Source organism: Rhinatrema bivittatum, chromosome 1 (genome assembly GCF_901001135.1).
Source record: "Rhinatrema bivittatum chromosome 1, aRhiBiv1.1, whole genome shotgun sequence".
Lineage (NCBI taxonomy): Eukaryota > Metazoa > Chordata > Amphibia > Gymnophiona > Rhinatrematidae > Rhinatrema > Rhinatrema bivittatum.
In genome coordinates this window covers 41,004,314-41,021,029 of record NC_042615.1, presented here as the reverse complement: position 1 = coordinate 41,021,029, position 16,716 = coordinate 41,004,314, and the positions used below count along the sequence as shown (strand labels likewise).

Below are 16,716 nucleotides of genomic sequence, written 5' to 3'. Positions count from 1 at the left end.
GGTCGGCGTGTCATCCGGGGGCGGTGCCGTGGGCATGGTTTTGGCCCGGGGACGTTCTGGGGGCATGGCCGCGGCCTCCAGACCAGCCGCTGGACCGGAACATGGTGCGCGGCAGCCGACCCAGCATGCGCAAAGTTACGCCTGCCTCTAGCAGGCATAACTTGTGCGACAGAGGTGGGGGGGGTTTAGATAGGGCCGGAGGGGGGTGGGTTAGGTAGGGGAAGGGAGGGGAAGGTGGGGGGAGGTGGAAGGAAAGTTCCCTCCGAGGCCGCGCCGATTTCGGAGCGGCCTCGGAGGGAACGGGCAGCACGTGAAGGGCTCGGCGCATGCAAGTTGCACAAATGTGCACCCCCTTGTGCGCGCCGACCCCGGATTTTATAAGATCCGCGTGGCTACGCGCGTATCTTATAAAGTACGCGCACGCGCTGTGTTTTAAAATGTACCCCTTTATATTGAGCACAAAGTGATTTTATGTTATCAATTCCGAAATCGAAGTCACAATTGACAAGTGACCCAATATCAAATGCAGCCCATGCCTGTACTTCCTCTTTTGGAAACCTTTCATCCAGATGGACACACAAGGGATTGATAAATGTGATCAGCAAGCTTTTGTCGACTGCACTATTTGTTGGTACCTGTAATAGTGCTTTAACACTTTGATTCCACTGAGGTGAGCTTGTTAGATATTGACTTCTGATCTTGTTCAGTTTACCTCGAGCTAGATGGTGAGCTTCTAGAGTTGTTAAACCCTTCTAAAGAAGAAGAGACAATGAAGCCAAATCTGATAGAACATCATTCAAAATTTCCAGAGCTACCCTAAACTCAGCTTCTTGAAACAGTATTTGGCAATTGGGTCTTTTCCCTGCTCTTCCTCGAAATATTGTAACAAAACAGCATATTTTCGAACTATAGCTTGCACCGCAAAATGCCTCGACAGCCATCGCACTTCATTTATAGGTCTGAATGCCACTAAATCATGCTCTGAGGCGTCAACGATTTCTTGAAATTTAACTCTTTTTGAAATAGATCTACTAAACATCGAGTACACAGTTCTGATAAGAGTTTTAATGTCTTGTATTAGTTTGACTTCTTTCCATGTATCAGTTATTCCTAAATCTTCACGATGTGCTACACGGTGTTGCTGAGTAAGGTGTGGGATTTCTTTTTTCAACTGTGCTGCTACTTCATTTTTTCTTCCTAACATAACAGAGACTCCGTCCGATGTAAATAAAACCATCTTCCTTAAATGAAGCTTGTTTGCTGTATAAAAGAGTTTGATGGCAGATACGATTAAAGCAGCATCGCAATGTTCTAATCGCAAAATGCCACTAAACATATTGGCCTAGCAATGCTTTGGATTACTTAAAGTAAAGTATTAAGCATTTGGTCAAAGATATGTCCGTGCTTTCATCAACGGTTAAAGTGTGGAACAATGCCGAAGAAATTTCTTGCATTATATCATTTTGAACAACGCTGTTAATGACTTCAAGTTCAAATATGTAATTTTTACTTCTCCAACTATCTGGCAGCTTTACAAATTTGACCATGTGTTCATTTATATCTGTAACAGCAGCATACAGCAGTTCAATTTGATGGCTAGCAAGACGCTGTCAGTCAGGACCTTTATCTCATCTGGATTTGAACGCTTCCATTCTACAACGATTTGCCTCCGTTGCTTTTCTTCTGGAGTCTCTAGTAACAGGTTTTTCAACCCACCGCGAAATAGTGGATTCATATTTTTCAATTTTGTTACATTGTCAATGTGAGATTTACTTACTAGATGTCTTTTGAGGCAATCCAGTTTCCAGACCTCATTCCAACTTTTACCCATAGAAAACTCTCCTGCAGCTTTCGTTTCAGCGCAGATCAGACAAATGACTCCTTAATCTTCATCATATGAGAAAATTTCACGCAGGGCTACACGAGTTAGGCTGTGCGACTTCGCAGTATTAGTTTCAACAGTCTCATCTAGCCATTCGGATTTAAATGATGTAGCTGTTCTTGCGTTTAACACCTTTACTCATTTCAGTTTTTGTGCGTTCAAATCTTATTATCTTAATTGTAATAACTTAAATATTATCAACTTATTTAAACTTAACCAGTTGACACTATCTTTTTCTGATGTTCTTTATAAATGATTTATATTACCACATAGCGTCATATACACTCAGTCATCTAGCTGCTGACGCAGAGCATAGATTCTTGTACGTGTTGCTGGCGTCAGCGGCATGGGACAGACTTAGTTTTTGGGTGCTAGCCGGGCGCTTATGGCCTGTATTGGACGCCGCTGTGCTCGACGGACCCTCGGTCTGACCCTCTATGGCCATTTATTGCATCCTGTTCGCGGAGCGGGTAGAGATCGGCAGGGGCTGTGGGGGATCGTCGCAGGCCGAAGACAATGTCTGGGGGATGGAAAGGTATGAGCCGGGGGTGGGGGACGCATGCATGCGTACGCCCGAGAGAACGGATCGGCGCCGGGTTTACGTGCTCGCGCCGGACTGGTCGGGCTACGGAGCGGGACCAGGGACTGGACGGGGTACACGTGTGCATTGTGTGACCTAGCAATGCTAGCATTCCATCCACACTGTGTCGCTGTACCCTGAACCGCTGCAGCTATGCCATGGCCTCGGAGGTTGGGAGTATGAACTCTCCCTGACCTCATCCCATTAATGGCCTAGCAGGCTAGCAGTCAGTTCTAAGTAACAGACATTATGTAGCGCACGTTAGGTGCCTCCCATCATTGCTGTGCAAGTATAATGATCTTATGCCTAATAATTTGCCTAGTTTTTGGAAAAACTCTAGGATTAAAAACTCTGTGCGCTAAACTTTGTACCATGTGCGCGGCCTTCACGGGCTGTGTGCGCGCGCACACGTGCACAGCTTAGAGGGACCATTGCTCTTAAACCAACCGCTGCTTGGAAACCCTGCATTCAGTTCCATAGAGGTCAGTGGCAGCACCAGTCAATGGGAATTCTCCCTTTTTTTAAACATTTTTTTTTTTAATCAATGCTGATATCTTTTTAACTCAGAATTCATTCACACTTCATAAACCCAAGTGTCCTAATAAAAAAAAATAATGTGATGTCCAGCAATTGCTGTCTTTTTATTCAAAATCACAATCACAAGCGTCACTCATCTGAATGGCTGGAAACATTTGGCTCATTCAAACCCGCCTTGTCCGGTGTGCAGCTGCGAGGCCGATAGAGAGCGAGTTCCATAATTTGGGCCTCCTTCATGAAACTCTCATTTTCTGATTGTTGGTGAGCCTCAATTCCTTCAAAGAAGGGGGAATCCAAAAGAGACCGTGATGCTGAGCAAATTGACATGTAAGATTTTAAATGGTTACTGAAATAAGAGGGCACATTAACATTAAGGGCCTTGAAAGCAAATACTGGGATCTTAAATTGGATGCGGTGCTGCACTGGTGCAGCTCCTTTTTGCTGACTAAAAATGCCACACCCAGCTATGATGCAAGCTGGTTTTATACCAGCAGGGGGGAGGGGGGCGGCCATTCCGGCAACCACTGTGGAGATGCCGTTCTGAAACTGTGCACCCCTCCCTCCACTATTCCTAGCCCACAAGGGGTTTAGAAACTGGGAACAGATTAGTGGGGCATGCAGGGAGCCCCACAGATACAGAAGCACACAATACGCAGGCATGCTAGGAATTTAATTCTTCTAGGCTCTTCAGCTTATGGTTTTAGCAAAATGTCTCCTCTTCTTCCATCAGCAGAGAATTTGTCAAAGAAAAGAGACTGGTCATTTCTTGGGTTATTGGAGGTCATGTACACATCTTTATCGGCTCCCTATTACCCGGAAGGAAACATTTGCCTTTGTAAAGAACTTTAGTGCAAAAAAACAACAGTAATAAATCCATGAAAGCTTTCAGACCCTTTTCCTGTAGCCTTTACTACTACACTGCTGCTGCTCCAGTTAAATCATAGCTCACTGTTGATACAGTGCAAGCTGCCCCAGATATGTACAGATTTATGGTCCCCCCTTGTATTGTTTGAAGGGCAACAACAGACAGATTGGATAAGGCTGATGTGATAGAAGTCCAATTGTTTCTACATAATGTTTGGGTGGGTTGTTGTTTTTTTTCTTTGTTTTTGGTTTTTTTTGTGGGAGGGAAGAGGAGAAGCAGTTGCTGATTATATTTTTAGTACTATGTGAACATGATGTGAAATGTGCAGTCAGTACTCAAGGGCTCAAAATAATATGAATCGGCTCCACAGTGCGTTAAATATGGCCTCGTTTCTATCATGCTGAGTACACATTGGAGCCAGCAGGAAACATATGTGGCACTTTAAAACATAAGTGTGTTCTCTGCCTTAAAAACCGCTATGAGGACTGCAGTATTAGATACAAGCTGAGATACATTTAGAGTATCTTTTCCTTCCCTTAATAGTGAAACATGTTAAAATAGGCTGAAGGGGGCCGGCTCGATGGCTCGGTGGCAAGTTCTTGGACCAGGGCTCTGGTTTTGGACCAGCCAGGACTGGGGATGCTGCGGGGGAGGGAGGGGAGAAGGATTCCCATCCATTGTACAGCGGTGACCCCTAGTGGCCAGACTTACATTCCATATAACTGGGTTGTGGAGAGAGCCTCAATGTGCGGTCCCTGGCCAAGGACTTTCTCTGCATTGGCTGGACTAAGCACTTTGGGGGAGGAAGCATATGAAAACGGAGAGGAGGAGTGGGAACCCCTCTGGGTTGATTTGAATGGCCAGTTCAGATTGGCTGGAAGCTCATTTGCAGGAGGAAATGACCAAGTCAAGAGAAAAAAATGAGAGAAGATGATAACATTAGAGAGTCAGAGTTAAGATGGAAAGTGCGCGGTGCTTAAGGCAGTGGTGCTTATGAATCTTTCATTTTTCTTTCTTCCCAGGTTCGTCTTTCAAATCAAGCTGTAGTAAAGGGGAAAAGGCGCTAGAATTTGTCCCAGTAAACCTGCACCTGCAGAGAATGCGTGTGCACCATCACAGGTCGAAAGGTAAAATGCAGAACAGAGCGAAGCGTACTCAAATGTCCCATACTGCACTGCTCACAGCTGTTTGCTGACCCGATCTCCACTCCAGCTGGGTTGCCTTCATTTTCACCTGGGGGTGGGGGTGGGGGCAGCTTTCAATGCCTCATGTAGATGGAAGAGGCATGCATGCATTTGCCATGCAGACTTTGCTGCTGATTTTCAAAGAGATAAACTACTGCCCAAGTCATTTTCTGTTTAAAAATCAGGTTGTGCAAAGTTGTGTGTGTGTGTGCTAAAAATGCCTGCATTCTTTGCACCTGCTGCAGGTGTGGATGCCCCAGCGGGGGTAATATCAGCACGCACACGTTTGAAAATGGAATACACCTGCATGTTTTTGTTCCCTCCTCCTCCCAGAGAACGCCTCTCTTTAACCAGACTAAACATGTACACCCTATGGAAACCCGCACATACTTCTAGCAATTGGCTTTGAAATTTGGCCTGCTAGGGTCTGACGTCACTTTCAGTGAATACAATCAATATCTGCACAGCTTAGTCTTCTTGGACAAAGTATACCTTACACAGGTATTAAGGGATGTGGCAGGAAGATCTCCTTTGTAAATTCCTAGGCTGTTCAAGAAACTGGCATATTTCTTGGGATAGCTCCTGAAATAAATGCTAAAGTGCAGGTGGCAAAATATTGTTAAAAGAGCCAGGGAAAATCTTTTCTTTTTTTCACTGTTTAATCTTTAGTTCATTTTCTTTTGTTATGGGTTTCTTATTTCCATGGAGGTCATTATTCAACACCACTTATTGGCACTGTATGAATGTTTGGCTGTGCTGAGTGGCTGCCACATAGCTGGCTGTTTATATTTATTTAATGGTTTTATATTTATTTATTTATGTAATGGTTTTATATACTGACATTCATCACAAAGATATCACATCGGTTAACAGTAAAACAGTAAACTACGCTTAAGATGCATTTGACATGAAACAGGCGAGAAAATATATGCATTATAAACTACGCTTAAATTGCGTTGTGAACTATATACATTGCACTACAAAAACTATATACATTGTAGATACTATATACATTGCACTACAAATACTAATAAGACTATATGACTTAGTAGCCAGATAAGTGAAGGGCAGGACAGGGGCATTCCAAGGTGAGCTACTTATCCACTCACCGTAGCCAGATAAGTGCCAATTTTCAGACTTATCCGGCTAAGCCAGCAAAATTAATATTTGGGCACATATCCAGCTATATTCTAGCTGGATGACTTAGCCAGCTAATTCTGGTCGAGCCAAAGAGCTGACCTAAAGTTAGGCAGCCATAGTTAGCCAGCTAACTTGAACTACCAGTATATTCAATAGTGCGGCTTCACTATTTAATAAACCTCCAAAGCTAGCCAGATAAGTTTACCGGCTAAGTTTGCTAGTCAAACTGTGTCTGAATATGGACATCTTTATATATAATTTTTCATATACACAAATAAGCAAAATTTGCTTGAGAAAAGTCGAGGTATTAACAATCGAGTCAAAAACCAAAAGGAAAATTAAATTGTCAATAAACCTCTACTAAGTCCACATAAAAGGAGAGAGGAGAGGTAAGAGATATTACAACAGAAAAAATAATACATAACATCATTAACACACTGATCAAAGAGTATTCAAATACTGTGATCATCTTGACACAAGACTCAGGAGTCAATGTCAGAAGCATCACCATCTTATTATCCAAAAAAGTTCAAAGAAAACATAACTATTATTAAGAAATGTAACCCTCCTTTGGCAATCACAGATTCCCTAAGCTGTAGGAAAGCTTTCCTCCTAGCCTGGATTTGTCTACAAACATCTGGGAAAACCCATACTTTTTAGCCCATGAAGGAAAATTACTATTACAGAAAAAAAGCCTTATAATCAGATTTTTTTTCAGTCTCAAATGAAGAAATAACTAATAAGGTAGCTGTGTCATGGATTATCCCAGAAGAATGATCCAGAGAGCTAGAAAGATTTAAACTCTCAGACTTACAAGAAGAAATATCTGCACCTCCATCATCTTCCCAACCCCCCCCCCCCCCCACACACACACACACACACCCACCCCTTTATATGGCAGGTAAAAGACTTTAACAGGAGAAGGAAGTGAATCCTCTGCAATACAGAGGCCTTCCTTTATGAGCTCTTGGGAAAATTGAGAATATGCAGATTTAACAATCTAGATCTATTTTCAAAAGTTTCAAGACTCTGATGAGTCGCACAGAATTCCTGAAACAGAGTTCTGGGATTGCAGAGATTTAATTCTTTCATGATGCTCAATCCGAAACTTTTTGTACCACAGCTAATTGTCCTATAACAGGTTCAATAGAAGAAGAAAGATCATCCATTCTCTTACTCACAGTTCTCTCAAGAAATAAAATAGCCTTCCAGACATTTTCCAAATTAATTGTGGCAGGCCTCTCCAAGCTGGGCTTCCAAGGAGTGTCAGGTTGTCAAGGAGAGAGAGATCTCTCAACAGTTGTTTGGGGTAAGGCACTTGCCCCAGCCTCGGAAGCCGACTCTGACCCTGAACTACTCTTGGTTCCCAGCACCAGTGAAGAGAGAGAAAATGGAGGAAAGACCCAACCTACACAAATAAAACTCTATACAATGATAAATTGACATCATATCAAGAGGCCATCAACACTGCAAAAAAATCCTCCATCTACAAGAAACTGTGAACCACACGAAACAATCCCAGAGAACTATACACCTCTGTAAAGAAAATAATTAATCCAAACTCGACCACATCTACTCTTCCTCCAACCATCCCGGGGATGAACTTTGCTGAAACATTCACCGCTCACTTTACCAACAAGACAGCAATTATCACCTTCACGTTCAATAAATCCACTTCTGATGAAGCCGACTGTAATCTGGAAACTCAGGGCCCAACCTGGGAATGCTTTGACGATATCACAACAACGGACACCACTAAGATCATTGACAACCTGAAAACTTCGTCCAACCCCCTTAACTCATGCCACACATCACTACTCAAATTGATCAAACTGGATATTGCTCCGTTTGTCACTAAATTCATAAACTCATCACTACAATATGGCGTCATCCCTGATATCTTAAAACAAGCCTCAGTCCAACCCATAATCAAAAAACCAACAGTGGATCCAACCATCACCTCCAACTACCACCCGATATCTACCCTATCATTCATGGTCAAGGACTAGAAACCACAGTTCTCCACCAACTCTGTGACTTCATTGATTCAAATAATATCCTCAACCAATATCAGTTTACATTCAGGAAGCACCATAATACCGAACTGCTATTGCTATCCAGCTTTGATACAGTGAGATGTGGATTTGACCACGGCTCCTCGTTCCTCCTATGACTACTTGACATCTCCATGGCTTTCGACACAGTCAATCACTCCATCCTTGTCCTTGCTACCTGTCTCTGACCTATATCTTTTTTTCCCATCTTATGGGGCATCTTCCTTGTTGCCCCTTGGTCCTGCGGCTTGTCTTCCAATCCCACAGAGCTTTGCAGACAGATCATATTGTCTTTGCATATTGCAACTTCCACTGTTTAGAGTACCCCTGGTGGCCATAGTCAGACATGACAGATCAACTGCTTCAGTCACCAAATTTTGAAAGCTCCAAGTATCTGTTAAATCTGTGTAACCCAGACTACTGTTTGGGTTACTAATACATCCTGTAACAGCCTAATGCAGTTAGGAAAATAATTAGGGGAGGACCCATTCATGGACAGCCCACTGGCGGAGCTGTAATGGATAGCTCTAAGGTTTTATAGCAGAGCTCTGCAATAGGCTCTGGGGCAGTATTATTTGGAAGTCAGAGAGAGAGGTTGTATTTTCACAAGTTGGATTTTGGGCATACCTGGAGCCTCAGAAACCCCCCGAGAACCCTCTAGGATAAGCCAAAGGGGCTCTGCTGCTATTCTGTTAAATGGAAACCGATATGATTTGATATTTTGTTCAAGAATGTCGGTATAGAAAAATTCTAAATAAATAAATAAATAAATACTCTCCCCATGAGGTTCAGAGTGGCTGCTCTGGGACTGATTTTTGGAATTTTGAACCTTTATTTAGAGGAGCCCTGCTGAAGGCCTGGGCCTTTTGAAGCCTGGGGAATGGGGACCTCTGAGAAAAGGTCTGTAATTAAGAGAGGAACTGCAGAGACTGTGGTATGTGATTTGCCATATCTAATCGTGCCATTCAACAAAACTGTATCTGTAAAGCATTATTTTGGACACTGCCTACATGGTCCGAGTGTGGTTTGTTTGTTGCACACAACACGCAGCTCACAGCAAAATGAAGGAGCTCCATCACAGCTCACTAGTCACCCCCGTACTGGGACCGGAGAGGACTCCTTTCCACCCCTAGTCCAAAGGACCTACCCCTTGGGATGGGTAGAGAAGTAAAAGCTAGCCAGGGCCCCTTCACCAAAGAGCTTATAAATAACGTATGTCCCCCCTCCATACTCGACTTGTACATTAAGGAGGGGGTTACATCTGCATACCAGGGAGTAAGACTGTGAATCCTCTGTACCTGAATGTAATCCACTTTGAAGAAATACATGAATGAATCTTGGCCAAAGAGCCGCGCTGAACAACTTACTTTACTTACTCTAGAGCCATCCGCCAGTGCCACTTTAAAGAGGAACCTCTGTGGCACTGCCACTCAACACCTTCTCCTCAGCTTTCCAGTCAATAACTCCTTCCATACCAGCGGCTGAAAGTGTTACTTCCATAGCAACCCAGACACTACAGCTGTAGCCGAGTCTGGTAGGACCAACCCGAATTTCTTGCATGGCAGTGTGCAGCGCTGCCGCTGGACCATCGGGACCATTCCTCACTATTTTTATTTTAATGCAGTGAATAATTCACTTTTTACGGTGTTAAAAGTATTTCTAGGCGTTCAGTAAAATAATAAAATCATGCATGCTGATTTTGTCTATTCTTTTTTTTTTTTTTAAATAGGTCATAAAAGTATAATGAAATGACATATAATCTTGGAAAATTAAATGTTACTTTTGGATCTGTCGGCCTTCCTGCCTACACTGAGTTAAATGTCTTCAGGTGGGTGAGAAGCCGGGGGGGGACGTGCAGAGAATGACCCTGCCCTTCGGATTCCTTGGCGTGGCGGGTAGAGTGCCGGGGACCGGGTGTTTCCTGGCAGGGCAGTACGGAGGCGCATGTGATCCATGTTACATATTTCCTACCAGGGACTTAAACGAGAGCGCACCCACGGATTGTTAAGCCTGCTGTCTCTCCCCCCGGCCTTTGGCCCTTCCCTGCAGCTGTCGAATGCGTTTGCACAATGGCAGATTGCCCATGAAACCTAATATGATATATGATGGCAAGGCCCCTAATGTAAGGCCATAAAGAAGGAGCCGCGCTGAGGCAGAGCAGAACTAATGCCGTCGTGTCTCATGCTGACAAACTAAATAACCTCCAGTTGGCTCAGGGTGCTCCTGTGTTGTGGAGTTAATTTTTCATCCTTATTCATTATGCAAATGACATGCAACAATAGTAACAACAGTTTCCAGTATTGTCGGTTGCCATCACATTAGTTATGGCAGACAGCGGGGGAAACAAACTCCCACTGAAATGAAAGAACATTTCATTGCTTAATGATTCTGATATCACGAATGTATCGTAAGCATTGATTTTTTTTTAATTGTAAGCATGAGCTTCTTTTCTTCATCCCCCAGGTGCACTGCATAGTTCATTATTTTCTGGGTAGACTAATATGCAAAGATTCCTAGCTGGGTAAATGTTATTTTAACAAGAGTAGTTTTCAGCCAATGGGGCTGTTTCCTTCAAAGGGGTTGTGTAAGAAAAAAAAAAAAAAGATAAAGATAAGATAAAGTGCTGAAGAAATCTCCAACAGGCATGTCCTTCTGCACTGGTTGCCTATTTCACTGTACAAGCCAGGTATGGTGAAATCCAGCTCCTCGGGTCTGCCAACTAGGGCTGGTTGTTCCAAATATGAGCCATAAATATTCACGAGGATGACTTTCATACACTTACTCTGGTTTGAATAACCCACCGTTTATGTAGATATTTTAATTCATCCTGGACACTAGACCTGTCCTTGCCTGAGCCAACCAGGGTTCACTATCACCTCACTGGCTGAGGTCCATACTACTGTAACAGGAAACTTAGAAGACTCGATGGGCCTTGGGGAGCTTATCTGTCATTGTAGCCTTCAAGTCTATGTTACTAGAATTTATTACAATAACTACCTTGTTCATGAAAGGTGTGGTGTAGTGGTTAGAGCAGTGGGATGGGAAGCCAGGTTTCAAATTCTGCTGATGTGCCTTGTGATCTATTGCTTTAGGTACAAACTTAGGGCTGCATGTAATGAGGTATGCTCAGCAGGGTTCAGTTTATCTGCAGGGTTCCACAAATGGAACCCTACAGATACAACTAAAAAAGCTCCGAAATAAATAAATGTTACTCAGATGCATCAAGGGGTTTTGCACACAGATACACACGTAAAACTGTTCGCCGCGCTTAGCGTCCTCGCATGGAAAGCCCAAGCTAATGAAAACATTAACTATTGTCTCCCCCCCCCCCCCCCCCCATGGCAGACAGGTGCCCTGGCTTAACTGAGGTTTTCCTAGCAGTGGAAAATATATTCCTGGTCAGAGGAGGAGTAAAGTTTCCAGTGCTGGGGTCAGTCTACGGGAAGAAACAGGAGTTCTGGTGCCGGAACCTGCAATATTATTTATGTGCACACAAAACAGGCCTTCAGGGCTAGGCCCCATGCTTAGGCTTAGATTTTCGCCACGTGATAAGTCATGGCAGGCTACGCAAAAATAAGTTTTCTGCACTGAAAGCCTTATTGTATGCATAAATCATATTTTATGTGCACAGATCACGGTTTATCTGCATAAAAGCCATTTATGTGCTCAAAGCATGATTTCTTTGCATATCAGTCATGTCTGAAAGACTCCCTGGCTCCCCTCTGTTAAAATATGTGTGATCAGTCTGTTCTGAGGGAACATTTTAACTCCTATTTGTGTGCCCATTTTCCCGTCAGCATACTTTCTAATCTCCCAGTGCATTAGCTTACTGCTTTAAGAATTCCAACATTTCTTAGCATTCGGATAGGTGGGTCCAGAACTAGTGGGTTATCCACCTCTACCAGCAGATGGAGATGGAGCAGAGCTGACATCATGGTATATATATCCCTGCAGTGACATCAGCCTGCCAGTATTCTCTGTCTCCAGCAGATGATTGACATGCATCTCCCTACTGGAGATGACTTACATTTTTTTTTATAGAAGGAGAAAAGAAGAAAGAAAAGTATTGCCCCACTCTCCTGTGGTGATAACTTATGGTCCCTCCCTCAGTTGAGTTTCTGGGGTGATTTTTCAAATTCTTCCCTCAGATGAGTGCCTAGGTTCAGTAGCTGGTTTTTTGCAGGCATGGACATAGCAATAAAAACAAAAAAAGATGAAAGGCAAGCGGGTGCAGGGAGCTTAGCACGAAGGTTTATGCCCTCTGCCACCCCCCCCCCCCACCCCCACCCCCCGCAGCTGTAGACCAATGCTGTATTTGGCTGGGACAGGCTGAGCTCAGGTAAAGAGTATTAAAAAAAAACATTTTAAATAAAAAGAGGGGGAGTTCATTTTAGGGATTCATTCCCCCTCCGGTCTCCATGCTTGGCGTGCCAATCCGACATCCATTCCCGCCTCCAGAGAATCTTGGAGGACTCGGGAAGCTTGGTGGGTTGAGCAGCCTTCAGGGCTAGGCCCCACGCTTAGGCTTAGATTTTTCGCCACATGATAAGTCACGGCAGGCTACCCTCTTCAGGTACGTCGGCTCGCGCTTGCATGCCTGGCTGTGTCTAGTTGTGCGCCTAGAGGGGCGCTCAGTTGGGTGCATAATGGCGCCTACCTGAGTACTCACTTTTGCACATGGGGGCGCCTAGCTGGATGCACTGTAGTGCACTTCAGGGCGTCTAGATGGGTGCTCAAGTTGGGCGTCTAGATGGATGCTCAAGTTGGGCGTCTAGATGGATGCTCAAGTTGGGCGTCTATCTGAATATTACATTAGGCACCTAATTTTTGGGCACCTAGCTTTTGAGCACCTAATGTTTGGGCACCTATGTTTTACAAGTGTCTATTGTGAGTACAGCTGGGCACACACTGCTTTAGACGTCTGTTTAGAGTGTGCTATTAAACTATGGCGCCGATAGCAAAAATGCCTAAGCGCCTTGCCCTTTGTGCTGCTTGCCATATTCGGGCATCTCAGCTTGGCGATCCCTCTAACTGTTGCATCGGAGGTGGACCCTTGGGCCAAGGTGGGGTTGACGCAACTCGTAGGTAAGGACCTGCGGATCCCCACTGTCGGCAGGTGGAGTGGGCTGATAGGCAGAGGCCACTGGAACTTCACCTATACCAGCCCTTGTTCTCCGCGGGTTGAGCCTTTGGGTGCCGGGGCTGGCAGGACGTAGGTGGGCCTCGAGATTGAATAGCAAGAGAAGTTGGTTTAGCCCAGAGACAGCAGATGAGGGATGGTGTAGTCCTACTCGACTGAGTAAGGTTCTGGAAACTCGGGCACCAATGAACAAAGGCAGACTGCTCGAGCAAAGGTAGCCAAAGCCTAATAAGTCCACGTGTAGGGAGTAGGCAGAAGAGGCGTCCAATAGTAGGCTTGAGTCAGGGCCGGTGGCAATCCAGAAGCTGTGGCAAGCGATGCTGAAGTCTGATCACGGAGATAATCAATATTGTAGTCAATCAAAGCTAAGGTCTGGTCATGGTGAAGTCAATAGAGTAGTCAATCGAAGCTGAGGTCTGATCACGGAGACGTCAATAGTGAAGTCAGACAAAGTGAGGGTCAGGGTCTGGAGATAGGCAATACGTGGTCAGACGAAGCAGAGGTCTGGGTCTGGAGATAGTCTGGAGCATAGTCAGGCAAAGCTGAGGTCTGGGTCTGGAGCTAGGCTGGAGCGTTGTGTACTATTTCATCCTTTCTGCCAAACGTGGTCTCAGATTTTCACTTGAATCAATAAATTTCCCTGCCGACTCTGGATAGGGAGAGATATGTGGAAGAACATCGCCTCTTACTGTTACAGGCGCGTCCGCTACGCCGCTGACGGGCCGAGGGTTTGGAGGCCCTCGGATACTATCGTAGGCGCGAGGAGCACGGCCGTCTCTAGAGCAGATGGTGTGAGCCCTTGAGCCACGGCGAGAGCTAGGGAGGAGCCCCAGCCACACCGTGGGAGGTGAGCCGGTGCAGGCATGGTGAGCCAGGCGGGTACTGAAGCAGGGGTTAAGGAGCGGAGTCTGACCCTCAGCCGGACCTGCACGCCCATTGCAACTAGCAACGCAATGTTGGTTGATGAACGGTCCTCCGACTGTTCCAAGCCCTTTCGGACCTGCCGCTGGGTAACGGCAAAGGGCGGCAGGCCGGACAGAGGACGAGGGCAGACAGAGTCCTTAGTACACGGAAGACATCGTAGACAAGGGCTGGTGCAGAGACATCAGAGACAAGGGCTGGTGCAGAGACATCAGAGACGAGGGCTGGAAGGAAGACATGGGCACTGTCCCTCAGGGCGCCCTACTTAGCCCACCCGCGGGACTGAGTCGCGGACCACCCCATCCCATACGCGCCCTACACAGCCCAGGAAGGCTGGTCGCGGACCACGCTGAGAACGGGAGAGCACAGGAAGAAGAAGCGGAGGATTGCTGCACTCCAGGCAGCTCAAGGCAGGAACATCTGGGAAAATCAGGAACTGGATAAGGCACTGGATCAGGAACAGACATCAGGCAACATCAGGAGCAGACATCAAGGCAGAGACAGGACAAGGAGCCATCAAAGCAAGGCAGACCACGGAGGACCTGGATCGGGAGAGGTTACAGGCATCTGTAGAACCCAATCCGAAGGCCGACATCAGGAACATCCGGAACAGACATCAGGACTGGAAACAAGGAACAAGAAGACATTGAACACGAAGCCATCCAGACACAGGAGACCATGGTGGACCTGGATCGGGAGAGGTCACAGGCAACTGTGGAGCCCAATCCGAAGGCCAGTAGGAAGTGAAATGAGAGTCCTTTTATACTGCAGGATGTAGGCAACTCCCTGGGAGGAGTTTACCTGGACCGCCCCTCGCTGGCCCTATAACTAAGGTGGAGAGCCGCGGGCCGGCCCCTAGGGAGAAGGGCGTGGCCGGAACCAGGAAGTCCAAACGCAGCCAAGCAAGCCTCAGGCAGGCCTCAGGAACAGCTAGGCCTCCCAGGCTCTGGAGCAAGTCCTGGATGGTGCACAGGTGAGGCCCTGGCTTCGGAGCGGCCTCCGGAGGGAAGGTGAGATACCTCCTGTAGCGCAGCAACAGGGGGGATCGTAACACTTACGATCCTTGATGCTATTGCAGATACAGACATTTGTGAGTTACCACCACTTTCTCTAAATATATCCGAAGCAGAAAGCCTGTGAGGGAGTCAGTTGGACCGTTAGATGATCGAGGGGTTAAAGGGGCACTTAGAGAAGATAAGGCCATCGCGGAAAGATTAAATGATTTCTTTTCTTCAGTGTTGGGGAGGTACCTGTACTGGAGAAGGTTTTCATGGGTAATGATTCAGATGGACTGAACCAAATCACGGTGAACCTAGAAGATGTGGTAGACCTGATTGATAAACTGAAGAGTAGTAAATCACCTGGACTGGATGGTATACACCCCAGAGTTCTGAAGGAACTAAAAAATGAAATTTCAGACCTATTAGTAAAAATTTGTAACCTTTCATTAAAATCATCCATTGTACCTGAAGACTGGAGGATAGCTAATGTAACCCCCATATTTAAAAAGGGCTCCAGGGAAGATCCGGGAAATTACAGACCGGTTAGTCTGACTTCAGTGCCAGGAAAAATAGTGGAAAGTGTTCTAAACATCAAAATCACAGAACATATAGAAAGACATGGTTTAATGGAACAAAGTCAGCATGGCTTTACCCAAGGCAAGTCTTGCCTCACAAATCTGCTTCACTTTTTTGAAGGAGTTAATAAACATGTGGATAAAGGTGAACCGGTAGATGTAGTGTACTTGGATTTTCAGAAGGCATTTGACAAAGTTCCTCATGAGAGGCTTCTAGGAAAAGTAAAAAGTCATGGGATAGGTGGCGATGTCCTTTCGTGGATTACAAACTGGCTAAAAGACAGGAAACAGAGAGTAGGATTAAATGGACAATTTTCTCAGTGGAAGGGAGTGGGCAGTGGAGTGCCTCAGGGATCTGTACTGGGACCCTTACTTTTCAATATATTTATAAATGATCTGGAAAGAAATACGACGGGTGAGGTAATCAAATTTGCAGATGATACAAAATTGTTCAGAGTAGTTAAATCACAAGCAGATTGTGATAAATTGCAGGAAGACCTTGTGAGGCTGGAAAATTGGGCATTTAAATGGCAGATGAAATTTAATGTGGACAAATGCAAGGTGATGCATATAAGGAAAAATAACCCATGCTATAGTTACACAATGTTAGGTTCCATATTAGGTGCTGCTACCCAAGAAAGATATCTAGGTGTCATAATGGATAACACATTGAAATCGTCGGTTCAGTGTGCTGTGGCAGTCAAAAAAGCAAACAGAATTTGGGAATTATTAGAAAGGGAATGGTGAATAAAACAGAAAATGTCATAATGCCTCTGACTCGCTCCATGGTGAGACCGCACCTTGAATATTGTGTACAATTCTGGTCGCCACATCTCA

General features: G+C 45.3%; 1 protein-coding gene across 5 annotated transcripts in view; it reads left to right on the top strand.

Annotated features, from left to right (window-relative positions):
- Positions 1-16,716, top strand: part of INPP4B (inositol polyphosphate-4-phosphatase type II B) — a 1,386,300-nt gene that overhangs the window by 1,048,658 nt on the left and 320,926 nt on the right. For all 5 annotated transcript variants that reach the window (XM_029598221.1, XM_029598061.1, XM_029598140.1 and 2 more), the window contains one exon: positions 4,887-4,991. In XM_029598221.1, coding sequence (XP_029454081.1) covers positions 4,887-4,991 — 105 coding nt within the window. The remainder of the gene's footprint in view (positions 1-4,886; positions 4,992-16,716) is intronic.